This window comes from Vulpes vulpes, chromosome 6, assembly GCF_048418805.1.
Source record: "Vulpes vulpes isolate BD-2025 chromosome 6, VulVul3, whole genome shotgun sequence".
Taxonomy (NCBI): Eukaryota; Metazoa; Chordata; class Mammalia; order Carnivora; family Canidae; genus Vulpes; species Vulpes vulpes.
In genome coordinates, this window is record NC_132785.1 from 60,214,007 (window position 1) to 60,229,516 (window position 15,510).

The 15,510-nt window shown below is 52.2% G+C and overlaps 1 protein-coding gene across 19 annotated transcripts in view; it reads left to right on the forward strand.

Annotated features, from left to right (window-relative positions):
• Window positions 1-15,510, forward strand: part of ATP11A (ATPase phospholipid transporting 11A) — a 130,038-nt gene that overhangs the window by 87,106 nt on the left and 27,422 nt on the right. For all 19 annotated transcript variants that reach the window (XM_072761050.1, XM_072761051.1, XM_072761052.1 and 16 more), the window contains 5 exons: window positions 672-845; window positions 2,641-2,804; window positions 3,981-4,052; window positions 5,575-5,648; window positions 9,015-9,118. In XM_072761050.1, the coding sequence (XP_072617151.1) occupies window positions 672-845; window positions 2,641-2,804; window positions 3,981-4,052; window positions 5,575-5,648; window positions 9,015-9,118 (588 nt within the window). The remainder of the gene's footprint in view (window positions 1-671; window positions 846-2,640; window positions 2,805-3,980; window positions 4,053-5,574; window positions 5,649-9,014; window positions 9,119-15,510) is intronic.

The window sequence follows — 15,510 nt, forward strand, 5'->3', positions numbered from 1 at the left end:
GTACCCTGGTGCTTCGGAGGTTTGTGGAAAGTTTTTCAGAAGATAGGGACTCCCAGAATGTTCATTATGATTGTTGACCCTAACTCTGAAAAAGACAGGTGTTGGACAGCATAGCTGCTGCTCTGGGGACCATCACACGGGGCTTCCCTCCAGATCGTCCCAATTGCGGGGAGAGGCTCCGCGGCACTGGGGGCAGGCTTTCGAATGGCAGGTTGTCTGCTGTGTCCTTGGTTTGCTTGTAGAACCAGGCACGTGGGGAAATGCATTTTCTGCAGAAGGATTAAAACTAGAGAGAACATTTTGCTGATATGTAGCTGGTTGTTACCCATGACTTCTGCTTCCTGCACTCCTGCACATCCTGACCCTTAAACCCTGCCTCCCGTGTGTGTCCCAGGGCGTGTGTCATCAGGCATGGCGAGCAGGACGTGCCCCCCAGGCTGGCGGGGACATCCTCATGCTGTGCCGTCATCCAGAATTCCACCGTTACTCCTGATGAGCCCAGAACCGGGATTGATCTGAGTGTGGGGCTTCACGCTGGCGGTATATGGGGGTGAAAACATTGACGTTAGGAAGCAGGGCTGTGCTGGGGTCTGAGTCATTGGTGGCTCCGCCTTCTCTGAGGAGATCGCATACCCCTGGCCAGCCCCACCCAACGGAGCATGTATCTGCAGGTGGAGTACATCTTCACAGACAAAACTGGCACACTCACGGAGAACAACATGGAGTTCAAGGAGTGCTGCATCGAGGGCCATGTGTATGTGCCGCACGCCATTTGCAATGGGCAGGTGCTCCCCGGCGCCTCTGGCATCGACATGATTGACTCCTCCCCAGGCACCAGTGCCAGGGTAGGTGACCACCCACACCCACACACACACACACACACACACACACACACATACACACACAGGTGTGTTCCCTTGGGGCCATGACTGCTGCACTGTCCCAGGGTCCCCTGTCCCAAGGCCAACCAGTACCACCCCTTGTTCTTGAATCTGCTAGTGACCTGCATCAGGAACTGTGTGCTTACCACCAATTCCTGCCTGTGACTCCAGTAGTCACATCTGTGTAAGAAGCAGCTAGAACATGTGGTATGCTGAGAGCAAAGTGGCTGCGCACTCCGCGTGTCTGTGCCCACAAACATGCACTAGCATGTATGCACATGTGTATGTGTGGAGCACATGTTCATGTGTGTGTGCATGTGGATAGACACGTGCACATACCCTCACGCGTGCACACAGACACACTGTACTCAGATACACACAAATGCCCCTCACACTCTCAAGCATGTATATACATGCACACAAACCCTCACAGGTGCAGACACATGTCCCATATGCTTATTTGTGAATTGTATGTACATAGTCATGTACACAAAGACACACACCCCATATGCACACACCCTCACACATCTGTACATACACACTACACTCAAGTGCACACACATGCCCCACATGCATACGTGTTCACACATGTACGTGTGTACAAACACATGCTATATTGAGATGTACACACTTGCACACATAGATGCCTCTTATGCTAACAAGTATGTATGTATATGTATACACACTTTCATGTGTGTTTATACAGATACCTGCCCCCACTCACATGTGCACACAGAGACATATGCCTTATATGCTCACATGTGAATTGTATGTACATACACATGTACACAGGGACACACACCCCATATGCACACACACAGTGCACACATACACTGCACTCAAGTGCGCACATGTGCACACAGACACATGTCCTACACTCTCACATGTGCATGCATATACACACAGGCATGTGCCCCACATGCATACACCCTCAGACGTGCACACACACACTGTACTCAGATACACATGAACGCCCCTCATGCTCACAAGCATGTATGTACAGGTACACACCCTCACATGTGTGCATACATACTACATGTGCACACACAGACACATGTCCCATATGCTCACATGTAAATTATACACAGATGTACACAGAAACACATGCCCAATGTGCACACACCCTCACACAGTACATGCATGTACATACAGTACATCCCATGGGCACACATGCACACACTCCCAAGTGCTGTGGTTCCAGACCTTGGCATCTCTGGGAGGTGCTGTGACCCCTCACCATGATCACCATGGTCAGTGAGGAGACCATTCGCCAAACCTTGGTGCCCTCAAAGCCCTGTGCAGGGTCCTTTGGGGACTGAGGACAACTTGCCTTAGCAACTATGCAGTGGTAGCTCTTTCGTGACCAAGTGCCCCGCATCCCCTGCCACATGTGCATCAGAAGGTTTCCACGTGGAAACTGATGTTTCCCTGCCAAGTGTTGGAGGGAGGGCCTGTGGTCAGTGGCCCTGGGCTTCAGCCACACCTTAGGGCCCCTGGGAAGTTAGCTGGGGAACCCCAGGGCATCCAGGCTCCCGGAGGCTTGGCTGCTGACTTCACGTTCTATGACTTGAACCAGCATCCTCACTGCCCTTACTCAGAACTGCTCAAGGATGAAGAGAAGCCACACCCTCCCCTTAAGCACCGGAGATGAGACGAATCTCCCCTACCCCTGAAATTTGTTCACTGCCTTCTGCATATTTTCTATGTACTTTAAGCTGACATGGCATAGATACGTGGGGTTTGTACCACACTTTTGTAGGAGCGGGAAGAGCTGTTTTTCCGGGCCCTGTGTCTGTGCCACACCATCCAGGTGAAGGACGACGATGACGTGGATGGACCCAGGAAGTCTCCTGACTCGGGGAAGTCCTGTACTTACATCTCGTCCTCTCCTGACGAGGTGGCCCTCGTTGAAGGTATCCAGAGGTACGTCTGCGAGCGGGTCTGGTACACGAGGGCCTTGCTGATGTGGTCTGCCCTGACCGTGGACTCACAAGGAGTATCCTGAGACGGCCACTGTGCTGGGATGCTTGCTGGGGGTGGGCTGGGCAGGCGGAGCCTTCCTGACCCGAGTCCTCCACCTCCATGCTGGCAGACGAGGACCCTGCTGTATGCAGCCCACTACTGGTGGGAGAAGCTGCCATTCTGCTGCCAGACTCTGTGGCTGTCTTTTCACTTCGTTGTTTTCCACAATCTCATCTTCTGTTTGACCTATTCAATCTTTTGCTGTTTCAATCCTCACTGTGATAATGTCCAGATGCTCTGTGTCTCTGTTACAGCACGTTTTATTTCGGCCTGACCAGGGATTCTCTGGTATCTTCTGTTCTTCTTTCAAGCCAGAATTTAGGACTGTTGTTCTAAATTCTTGTTCAGATACATTGTCTGTGTCCGTGTGGAGTGAATCCTTGGCTGTGGATTCTCTTGGTCACTGTCTACAATGGATGGTTCCCCTCTTAACTTTTATTAAAGATGCAAAGGATTTTGGTCGTACTTTACAGCCAGTCTGTATATTCTAAGAGCGCTCTAAAGTGCAGCTGTGTGTCAGAAGTTAGGACAGGTTGGTCCTGCTGGACACTGTAGGCTCACCTCTAGGAAGCCTGCCAGCTTGTGCCGTGACGGGTAGACACCCTGTCCCCCTACGGTCCCATGCACCATACATCATTGTGGCCACAGCTGTGTTGGGATGATGCTTCCACCTCCTCGTGTCTAAGCTCCTGGCCTCCAGAAGGCATGGCCTTGTCTCTGCACCACAGCACCTGGCGGGGGTGGGGACAGCTCTTGGGGATGCTGGTAGAGGAGGGCGTGTTATATGTTACACACGCTGCTGACGTTTATGGACTGGCTTCTGGCTCTGGACTATGGCTCCCTCATCCATAAAATGAGAGGGTGGTTCTGGAGATCTGCAGTGTCTCAGGATCCTTATCACTGTGATGTGGCACCCCTGGACACCCCCCAGACAGCCCTATTGCTCAGCAATTCTCACTTCTGTTTCACCAGAAGTGTTTCTTTATTGATAAGAAAGCTCTCCCCAAGCTTAAATAAGGTATGAGGAGCATCAAACTGGACCGTGAGCTCTGGACTGATGTGTCCTCTTCTCTGCAGACTTGGCTTCACGTATCTGAGACTGAAAGACAACTACATGGAGATCCTAAATAGAGAGAACGACGTGGAAAGGTGAGCACACCTATGTCAGAGACAGTTTCTGGGGGAACCTGAGGTCTCTGTCCCCACCCACGCCTGTCCCCTCCCCTTGTGACAGCCCAGGACCTTTGGCCAGAGTTGAGGCTGGCCAGGCAGGGCTGCACCACCCACAGCGTTTGCTCTGGGCCATCCCACATTAGGCTTACACAGGAGTCCCCGTGGCATCTAGGATGCCTGACACTGTCCCAAGTGGCCTCAGGATGTGTGTTCACGGAGCACTGGCTCCTGGTTGTGGGATGCTGGGCCCCACAGAAGGCTGAGAAGGGCGCTCTGGTGGATGCCCATGGTGGCCAGTCTGACTCTGGAGAGAGAGAACTGACACACATGTTCAGTGTTAGTGACTGTGTCCACCAGAGGGGACAGGGCCCTGAGACGGGGCACGTATCTGTAGTGTTCACTCAAAACTCTATCTCTCCTTTGTAAACAAATGTGACTTGTAATAATGGGTATAGACGGAGACATGTGACAAAGAATATAACACTCGGTTCCATAGCTGCAAAAACCCCTGGATTTTAACATTTCCTTAAGAAAAATAAACTCCTGGATTGGCAGGAGGTGAGCCCCTGACCCACAGTGGCTGCTGGTCCTGGGTAGGTGCGGTGAGCTTGCCCCTGCAGTGCTGGCAGCCCCTGGAGAGGGTAGGACGCCCTCGGCTGCTGCCCAGGGCTGCACAGCCCTCCCACGGCTTGCAAGCCAGCTGCACCATGAGGTTTACTGCTCCCTGAGCTGGGCTGGGGTCTCTGGACCTCGAGGACATTCCAGGGCATCTCTCCAGGGGGCTGAGCCACTTCCAGTATTTCAAATGTCAGCAGAGGGATCCCTGGGTGGCGCAGTGGTTTAGCGCCTGCCTTTGGCCCAGGGCGCGATCCTGGAGATCCAGGATCAAATCCCACGTCGGGCTCCCGGTGCATGGAGCCCGCTTCTCCCTCTGCCTGTGTCTCTGCCTCTCTCTCTCTCTGTATGACTATCATAAATAAATAAAAATTAAAAAAAAAAAACAAAAACAAAAAAAAAATGTCAGCAGAAATTATAGTCTTTGATAATGACTGTACAAGCCAGTTTAATATAGATTTTCTTTGCATTTTGAATGATTTTTATTAACTTCAAGGACATGCCATATTGCCGGGGATTGCAGCTCTGGTACGGCCTGTGAGTCTGTGTCCAGAATTCAGGGAAGTGAACATGCAGTTTGTGTGCTGGACAGACTCCCAGGGCAGCCACAACTTGAGCTAGGGCTCAGCCCGCGATGCCTGGCCTCTGCCTCCCTCTGGCCCCTGGGGGCCACTGGTGCTAGCGCCAGCAGTGCAGCCCCCACCGCACGAATCCCGACAACGCCCTCAAGAAAGCATGGCCAGCCCAGGAGTTGGGCAGGAGATGGGGCGGGCTGTGCTCAGGGCAGAGGAGCCTGACACTGTGCCAAGAATGCACTGTGATCACCTAGATTACAGGGCTTACAGAGCCAGGTTTTAAAAACAAGTTTTGATCTCTTTTTCAGGTTTGAATTGCTGGAAATTTTGAGTTTTGACTCAGTAAGAAGGAGAATGAGTGTGATTGTAAAATCTGCTACAGGTAGGAATGTCTTTTTCCTTCGTTTCTTGAATTGTACAGCGTGGTGGCTTTATTCTGATGCTTACATTCTCTGGGAGCTTTAGGATCTAACCATTCATTCTCTTAAAAAAGAAAAAAATAAATGATGAGCCTGTGACCAGTGGTGGGCTGGCACAAGGCAGGCCGATGTGGTTCCCACGGGATTGGTGGGCAGAGACAGCGGGCTCTCCTCTCCCTCCCTGCGGCCGCCACACACACAACAGTCTAACGGCTCCCACCTGCAGCCCTGCCTTCCAGTCTCCAGCCACATGTCATCCTAAAGACCCTACTGGCGTCCTGAGGGACCTTGAGATGACAGTGATACAGTTCTAAGTGTCTAGCACTGATGCTCTAAGCTGCCTTCCCAGCTCTCGGCCCCAGGCCCGTCCCAAGTATGCATGATTTCCAAAGGAGGCCCTCTACCTGGTGAGGCTTCTCCACCCAGAGACCCTCCATCTGGTAAGGCTTCTCCACCCAAAGACCCTCGACCTGGTGAGGCTTCTCCACCCAGAGACCCTCCACAGGTGAGGCTTCTCCACCCGGAGACCTTCCACCTGGTGAGGCTTCTCCACCTGGAGGCCCTCCACCTGATGAGATGTTTGCCTGTCTTCTGACCTGGAGACTATAAGCATCGTAAACACGGAAGCTATACTTAGGATGTACTCACCCCTTTATTACTATGGAGTACTGAGTAAATACTTCTAAATTCAACTTATTTAATGCAATTGCAATTTTAAATGGCATCTTATCAAAAGATACAGGATTCTATTCCTTTTTGTTTCGTAAAACTAGGCAATAGGCTGTGTTTATCTCTTTGGAAAGTTGCCTGTCAGCAACCAAATACAGCCACCACCCTGAAACCTGACTCTGAGCCTGACGTGATCTGAAGGCACGTTGGGGAATTTTGTGTCAGCCGGTGTCCTAACCAGGAAAGCCGCATTACAGCAGGAGCAAAGGCAGTAGGTGTCCACATAAACAAGGTCCTGGTGGCTGTCGTCGTCGTCGTCATCGTCGTCTTCTTCTTCTTCTTTCTTTCTTTCTTTCTTTCTTTCTTTCTTTCTTTCTTTCTTTCTTTCTTTCTTTATTTATTTATTCATGAGAGACACAAGGAAAGAGAGAGAGGCAGAGACACAGGCAGAGGGAGAAGCAGGCTCCACGCAGGGAGCCAGACATGGGACTCGATCCCGGGTCTCCAGGATCACGCCCTGGGCTGAAGGCGGCGCTAAACCACTGAGCCACTCCGGCTGCCCTGGTGGCTGTCTTCTGGCAGGACCGGCAGCAGCTTGTCCTCCTCCTCAGGCCACAGGGGATGGTGCAGGGTTGTGAGGCATGTCTTCAAACAGAAGACTCTGAGTCACCCTCTGGAGTGCTGGTCGATGAGCCTGGGACGCATGTGGCAGCTCTAGATGCTGCCCTGCATGGTCCCCACGCCCCTGAGCCTGTTGTCAGCTAGAGAGACTCCATCTGAGTGTCTCAGGACATAAAACCCTGTAATATAAGTGCTGCCCGTAACATGTGGAGACATTCTGCCTTGGGGGTCAGCAGGACATGGGAAACATTCACCCATGATATTGAAAAACACGCTCGGGTGTGCCAGCATGGGCAGCTCCACCGTGCGGTCCAGGTGCCCTCCCCAGGATTGAAGCCACTCAGAATGGCCCGGAAGTAAGACATGGAAGTGGAATGTGACCTTCCCACAGGGATGCACGGGCAGGTGAGTCATGTCTGGGAGACTGGTCCCGAGCCGCAGGAATGACCCCACCACAGGAAGTGAGGCAGCCGTGACTCACCTGCCCCACCTGTGCCACCTCCTGAGCAGGGCACCTGCAGCTGCGGCCAGGGAGGCTCTGAGGACCCCTCATAAACAGCTGCCACCATCCTTCAGAAGGGCATCACGGAGCCTGAGAAGGAGCTGGGTCATGCTAAGAATCTGTCCATGGCAGCCACGCCATTCCAGGGCCTCTTCCATGGGGAGACGTCTGCCTGTCCTGAGGGCTCCCCTGCAGAGCCGCAGGCTTCCCAGGACACAACACATGCTAGCTCAACCAGAAAAACGTGTTGGAGAACACATCCTGACATCGTCTTGACTGCCCTTCTTACTGTAAACTGTGTCTGAAGAGATTAGGTCTGGAGTCAGGAATGGGCTCTGCACCCAGGCTGGTTGTGAGGCCAGCCCAAGGCCCCATTCTCTGTGGCTCATGACAAGAACCTGGGCCCCGGGCCCACACAGTTGGCGGGTGTGCCCTGGGGATTTGGCTCCCTGCCCTGAAGGGCTCCAGGCTGGCTCTCTGTGCTGGCGCTCGAAAGTTACTAGCCACCATCCTTTCTGACGCAGGTTGACCTGAGCCTCAATCTGGTCTCAGGACTTTGTGAGCAGGAATTGTGCTGTTGAGATGTTCTGCATGTGCCACCAGAGTGAGTCCCTTCTGGGATCAAGGGAATAGCATGGATGGGCTCGGGATACTGTCGCTCAGCTTGGGCACCTTTGTCCAGCCCAGCGGTCTTGGTAGCCATTGCCCCAGGTGTGGCCCTTCCCTGCCCGCCCACCTGGCACCGTGGCTGCGGTAGGACAGTCGCCTGCTCCACCCAGTGCCCTTGGACCTGGTTTCCCCCATGCACCTTCTGAGGGCTGCCAGCATCTAGGGATTCCAGGGATCTGCACCAGGCCAGGAGCTCAGCATCTGGGCTTACACCCGGTTGTGGCCACCGCTGCTCTGATGGACCAACCCCACAGTGCTTCCAGGAGCCACCGACAAACGAAGCCGGCCAGGTGACGTGCCTCGTGGCTTTCGGTGGCTGGAGGAGAAGGGCGCTCCACGTGCAGGGGCCTGTTGACTAGAGCTGGCGTCTTCTGTGTCCTTGGTCTGCTCTCCATCTCATACTGGAGTTCCCTGCTTATCTGAAAGAGAAAATCGGTTTATCTTGAGGGCAGGGAAGCATATGTCTGCAGGATGAGCACCTGTGAAGCCGCTGGGACGTGATTGAGGACACTTCACAACAGGTTTCCTGTGTGTCTTGTTAGCATGAAGGACAGCCAGATGCTCACTGCAGCTTGTCAGCGTAGGGGGCCCATCATGGGCTGGTCATGCCCCTGTGTCCACCTGGCCCGGGCCAGCCACACGGCAGCAGTGGTGACCGATCTCCCTGGTGCTGAACTGTGAGGTCTGAGGCTGTGGGAATAAAGATACAACATTCTCCTGACTGAACGTGGTAACTGGTCTCAGGAAATCTCTACAATGGTCTCAATACTGGCGTTCCTATTTTTGTTTCTTTATAAAAGAATAACGTGAAAAATAAACTTGTCTTCCCCACATATGATCAAACATCCTTTTTCCCTTTGTTTTATAGGAGAAATCTATCTGTTCTGCAAAGGAGCAGATTCTTCGATATTTCCCCGAGTGATAGAAGGCAAAGTGGACCAGATCCGGGCCAGAGTGGAGCGCAACGCGGTGGTGAGATGAGGCTGGCAGGGGCGGCATGCACATCCCAGCTGGGGGGCCGGGTGGGGGGCAGCCTGGCTACCAGCGTCCTTTTCTGTCCCCTGAGGGACGCACTCTGAAGGCCACACGTGGAATGGAAACCCGTCAATGCTATGGCTGTGTGTGCTTCCATCGTTGGGGGCTAACCTGGTGGCTAGGCTGGTGGTTAAGGGATCAGGATTATAAGCAGGTCTGTGGGGATTGTGGGGGGTCCTGAGGATTTCTGGTGATTCTCATCAACACAGTGAAGTCCCTTTTCATGGTGACATACCCAGCGTGGCTCCCCGCACTCCCGTTCTTAAGGGCACCACTCCACCTGTCCCACATGTCCCGCAGTGTTCGCCAGTTTGCCTGAGCCCCCAGCCTCATCGACTGGCACCTCCCCTGCCTCCGGTGCAGGAGGGCATGTGCCTCTCTGACTCGAGACCATCCTGCTCTCCACACCAGACCTGAAGCCAGGGACTGTGGCTACTCACAGCCTTGTCCTACTGCTGCAAACCACAGAATTTCATGTGTAACGGTCATTATAAACCAAAGAGGGTTTGGCCACAGAAATCTCGGAATACGGGTCGGGAATCATCCACCTTGCATCAGGCTGTTCGGGCCATTCCTGCCCGCGGCAGCTGCTACACACTTAGACCTGGTGGGGTGTGTGGGTGCCCACTGACACCTGCTGGCTAGGTAAGGAGCTGCCCTGAACCAGCACGGACCCTTAAGGACGTGCACATTGGAGATGATTGAGCCTTGGTGTATAGGACAGTCATGGTCACTCAACCCACTGCCCATGGAGGCAAGGGTTCTATTTGTGAATGGAGGGCTTCTGTGAAGTGCCGTGAGGGCACACACGCAGGTGCAGCCATCTCTGGGTTTTGAGTGTCAACACAGGTGTGCCAGGTTACTCCCAGGGGGGTGGGCAGCACCATCTGCGAGTCACTCTGGCACTGGGTCTGAAATGACAGGTGGCCTGGCTCCTGTGACAGAGGCTAGGATACCGACCATGCTCGGACGACCCCAGCTGTTGAACAGGTCTGGGCCTATCTGTGGTCCACAGAGACCCAGGCCACTGCCCAAACTCCAGGTTCTGTGCCCAGGATGCTGAGAGGATGCTCCCCACCCCTCTGGGGTCCTTTGTCCACCCCTCCCCTTCCCTCAGGGGACCACAGTGTCCACCCCAGGACTCTGTGTGTTCCATGAGAACAGCTGCTGGGTGCACCTGAGAAGCACGCTGACTTTGAGACAGCGTTTCCTGGTGCCTGCTCCTGTGCACTGTGTGCTGGCAGCACAACTTCCTGGTCCTTGAGGCCCCTGACGATCACAACTGGCTTTAAACTCTCCTCTCCATACTCTGTAATAACCTCGCATCTGGCGCTAAAGGTCGCACCAGGCAATCTGCCACCACATCTCGTGACCTCCTCCCGAGTGGCTCCAGGACCCACAGTGCCCCGTGGCAGTGCTGGAGCTTCTCGCCAGGACCTGTCAGACGGCTCGGCACAGGTGCTCTGTCCTGCGGCTCCTGTGTGCCCACTGCCCTCCCTGGCTGCACGGCGACAGGATGCAGGAAGGCCTCTCTTGACACACATGTGGCCTGTCCACCTGTGAGGCCCTTACAGAAGCAGCTGCGTGTGTGCTGCGTGGACCGGCATTTCCTTTCACTGGAGGGGCCGCTGTCAGGGTGGACATGTTCTCTGTCTGCATCCCGTGGCCGTCTTTTGTGGCTGTGTTGGGCTGGCGGCGATGGCGGGCTCTGGCGCGGCTGCTTCCCATCGCCTCAGGCTGCTCAAGCCTCTTGGGTCTGGGGGTCTGTGGTTCTTAATCAAGCTGGGAAGTTTCTCAGCTGGTATGTCTTCAGATGCGTCTTCAGCGCCTACATTTCAGGAACTGCAACCGTGTGGGATTGCGTGCTTTACATCGTTGCCAGGCTCCCTGGGTCTTTTCTTTTGAAAACGTCTTCTGTTTCATTCTGGGTACCTTCTGCCACCCCGTCTCCACGCCCATGCCTCTCACGTGCTGTATCTCGTCAGCCAGCAGCCCTAGGGGGGGTATATCCACCCCAGACACCAGGACTTTCTGTCACCTGCATGTCTGTATTTAACTTCAGGACTTGGGATCCCTGGGTGGCTCAGCGGTTGAGCACCTGCCTTCACCTCAGGGCGTGATCCTGGAGACCCCGGATCGAGTCGCACATCAGGCTCCCTTCATGGAGCCTGCTTCTCCCTCTGCCTGTGTCTCTGCCTCTCTCCCTCTCTCTGTCTTTCATGAATGAATAAATAAAATCTTAAAAAAAAAAAAATTTCAGGACGTGGTAGCTTTTTTTGTTTCTCTGCTCGTTCTGCCCTTGGAGCTAGGTGGTTAGCATCCTTGTGATGGGTGATGCTCTCTGCCCTCTGCCTGCTGGGGGACTTTGACCGGACTGGCCCGTGGAATCTGCCTTGCTGGGCTCGGGATTGCCCTGTGTTCCCATCAGGCACCAGTTTGTCCTGTTTGGATGGTGGCTTTAGGACATGTCAGGTGGGTCCAGGGTATCACTCGGGGGAGCGAGTTCCTCCTCAGTCTAGAGGAGAAGGCTCTGTGAGCCATGAGGTCTGTAGCCTGGCTTCTGGGACAGCACCGTCCCCTCTACCTCCTGATGGCTTGTTCCCAGGCTGGGGAACCCCTCAAATGCCCACCGGCCCTCTGGAGATGCCAAGGGGCTGCCAGGAAACCCCAACTCCAGGTCTGAGCAGGGGCACCTATAGGGTCACTGGGTTTGGGACTCGACATTAAGATGATCGTGGAATTTCAGGAAGTTGTAAAGATCGTGCAGACGGTGCTCTGTACCCTCCCCCATGACCGTTAGGGTTGTTTCCACCTTTAAGCCGTCAGGAATAAACCTGCGTGAAACCTGTGTCCCGGTCTGTGGACATATGGTCTTGTTTCTCTGGGGTGAACGCCCAAGAGCGTGATGTAAGTGGCACTGAGTTTTTTTAAGAAACTCCCACCCATTTTCTGGTGTCTGTAGCCAGTGCCTCTGACAGGCATGTGGTGGCTGAGCCTGCCCAGGCCACTGGCCCCAGTGAGCTCTTGTGTGCTCTGGTGCCATCGGCAACTTGTCCCTACTTGTATTTTGCCAACTTTCTAAGACCATGGTGAGATTTTTAGCTTGGTTTTTAGGTTGAGTTTTGAGAGTTCTCTAGATGTTTAAGATGTGAACCCTTCATCATATCTGTGATTTGCAAATAGGTTCTTTCATTTCTGCTGCTTCTTTCATCCTCTCCACAGGGCACTTTGCAGAGCAAACGGTTTTAATTCCAAGGATGTCTGTCTTGTGCATTTTCCCTCATGCATCCTGCGATGGAGTCACACCTAGACTCTTTATCGCCATTGGGTACTGAGGGCCCTCTTCTATCTTCCCTTATGTTTTACCTTTAAGTCTACGATCCATCTTTTGTTGTTGTAAATACACATAATTTGCCTGGTGGCCATCATAAGTGTGTAAATCATTGGCATCAACTACATTCGTCCTCCAGCCATCACCACTCTCTGTTGCCAAGTTTCTGTCACAAACAGAAACTGTACCATGAAGCAAAGTCTGCCCCTTCCCCGCTCTGCCTGGACCCGCCAACCTCTGGTCTCCCTTCTGTCCCCGCACACCTAGCCGTCTTGGGTATCTCTCGTATGTGGGATGATACGATATTTGTGCTCACATGGCCACCTTCTCTCACCTCACAGAATGTCCTCCAGGCTCATCCGGGTGTAGCTGTACCCAAGCTTCATGCCTTTTACAGTGCAATAATACTCCTTGGGATGGATTTGCTGCATGGGCCACATCTTGTCCATCTGTCTGTCTGTTGATGCACACACTGCTTGTCTCCACATTTTGGTAGCTAGGAGTAGTGCTTGTAGGAAGCCTGTTTGGGACCCTACTTTCAGTTCTGTGGTCATGCACCTGGGGATGGAATTGCCAAGTCACGCAGGGACCCTTGACGATCCGCCAGACTGTTTCCTACAGGAGCTGCACTATTTCACATTCATGCCAGATATGCATGAGGATGTCAGCTTCTCTGCATCCTCACTGATGTGCGTTAGTTTCCATGGTTTTATAGTCCTCGTGCTGGGTGTGCAGTGGCATCTCATTATGGTGGTGATTTGCATTCTCTTAATGGCCACAGCTGCTGAGCACATGGTGCTTCCTGACCACTGGGAGGTCTTTGCAGAAATGTGTATTCTGATCCTTTGCCCACTTTAAATTGGGCTGTTTATTTTTTTCTTGTTGAATGGTAGGAGCTCTTTATATATTCTGAATCCTAACACCTGAACAAGAATGTGATTTGTGACCATTTTCTCCCATTCTGTTGGCTGTGGCCTCACTCTCTTGATAGTGTCCTTTGATGCAGAAATTTTAAAATTTTAATCAAGCCCAGTTTATCTCTCATTTCTTTTGTTACCTCTGCTTTTACTGTTACATTTGTAAAACCATTGCCAAGCCCAGGATCAGGAAGACTTTCCTGTGTTTTTTTCTAAGAGTTTGACAACATCAGCTCTTACCTTCAGGCCTGTGGTCCATTCGAGTTACTTTTATAAGCGGTGTGAGGAGGGGTCCAGCCTCAATCTTCGTGGGTGGATGTTCAGTTTTCCCAGCACCACTTTTTTGAACAGTCCTGGCACACTGCCAAAATCCCCTGACCCTGCACAGGACGTGGCCAGGCCATTGTCTCTGTTGTCTTCACGCAGTAACACAGTTTTGATTTCTGTCCCTTTCCAGGGAGGTTTGGAATCAGGAAGTATGGGTGTTTCACTTTTGTTGTCCTTCTACGAAACTCTTGGCTATTATCAGAACTTTGAGATTCCACGTCAACATTAGGATGCACTTGCCTTCGGGCTTTCCTGGGTTGCGCCGACCCTGGACCGCTTTGGGTGGTGTTTTGAGGACCAAGATGTCTTCAGCCCGTGGACTTGGGGGCCTCTCCACTTCCCTGGTCTCCTGTAACGTCTTCTGGGAACACGTTGCAGCTTCCAGTCTACACACCTTTTACCTCTTGAACACGACTGATTTTTGAATATTGAATTTGTATTTCAACCATTTACCGACTTTATCAGTTCCAGTGGTTTTCTGTGGAATCTCAGGGTTTTCTATGTGTAAGACCATGTCTGTGAACAGAGGTGGCATCCTTTACTTATCTGGATGCTTTTTTTTCCTGCTTAGGTGCCTTGGTAGGAGTTCCAGTGCTGTGCTGAACAGATGTGACCAACCTGGTCATCCTTATCTCATTCCTGAGTCAGGGCCAGAGCTTTCTGTCTTTTAGCATTTCACAGGCTGACGCCAGCTGCGGGGCTCTCATTAATGCCGTACAGACATTCCCTTCTATTCCGGGTTATTGAGTGTTTTTTTCTTTCTTTTTTTTTTTTTTCATGAAACGGTGTTGGATTTTATCAGATGCTTCTTTTACATCTCTTGAGATGATTGTGGGGGGCTTGGTCATTCTCTCCTGTGTCTCAGGGACTGATTTTTCCTGGGCTGAGTCCTCCTTGCCTCCTTGGGGTAAATCCACTTGGTCGTGCTGCATAATCCTTTAGGTGTACTCTTGCACTCAACTTACTTGAGGACTTTTCATCTGCATTTTTTGGGAAGGATATTGCTCTTTAATTTTCTTTTATTATAGTGTCCATGGCTTTGTTGGTATAGTGTGGTCTCATATACAACATCTAGGGTTTGGGTAGCACTTAGCAGGAGGAATCAGGAAAAGTATTTCTACTCCCTGACTCCACAAGTGGAAGCCCCATACCTATTTTTAAAAACAAGTTGTTTTTTTTCATTTCTGAAAGCTCTGCTTCCCTTCCCACCAACTCTTTGAAGAGCTTCAAGGACAGTAGGAGACATTCACCTCTGTGACTGCGTCCTTCAGCCACATCTGGAGGTCTGAGAAATAGCGAAATATGCGAAGCTTTCTCTGGGCAGTTACAGGAAATTTGAACTCACATACGAGAAAATCTTAAAAAAAAAAAATCCTACACACCAGGATCCTCCCAGAATTTGGACTGATTGTATAGGAGGACTCTGGCTCTTTTCCTAGGATTAGTTGAGTCAGGGCTGAGACAGAGGGGAGGTCATCCTTAGAGCATCACTCAGACCTTTGTGATGGTTTAGATGGTTTGCCTCATCCAGACAGGAAGGGCACTTTGACTGATGGAATTAAGTGCTTCATGTGCGGCCCTTGAGCTCAATGGCGCCTTGCTGGCTGGGGGCGTGTGCTCTGCATGGTGACATCCAGAGTTACAGTCGCAGTGAATCCACTGTTGTTGGTTCCTTACTTCTCTGTCCCGTGGACGCAGTATGTTTGATAAATAACTGAACAGTTTTTCTTTGGTGGGTGCTAAGTAAGATCAAA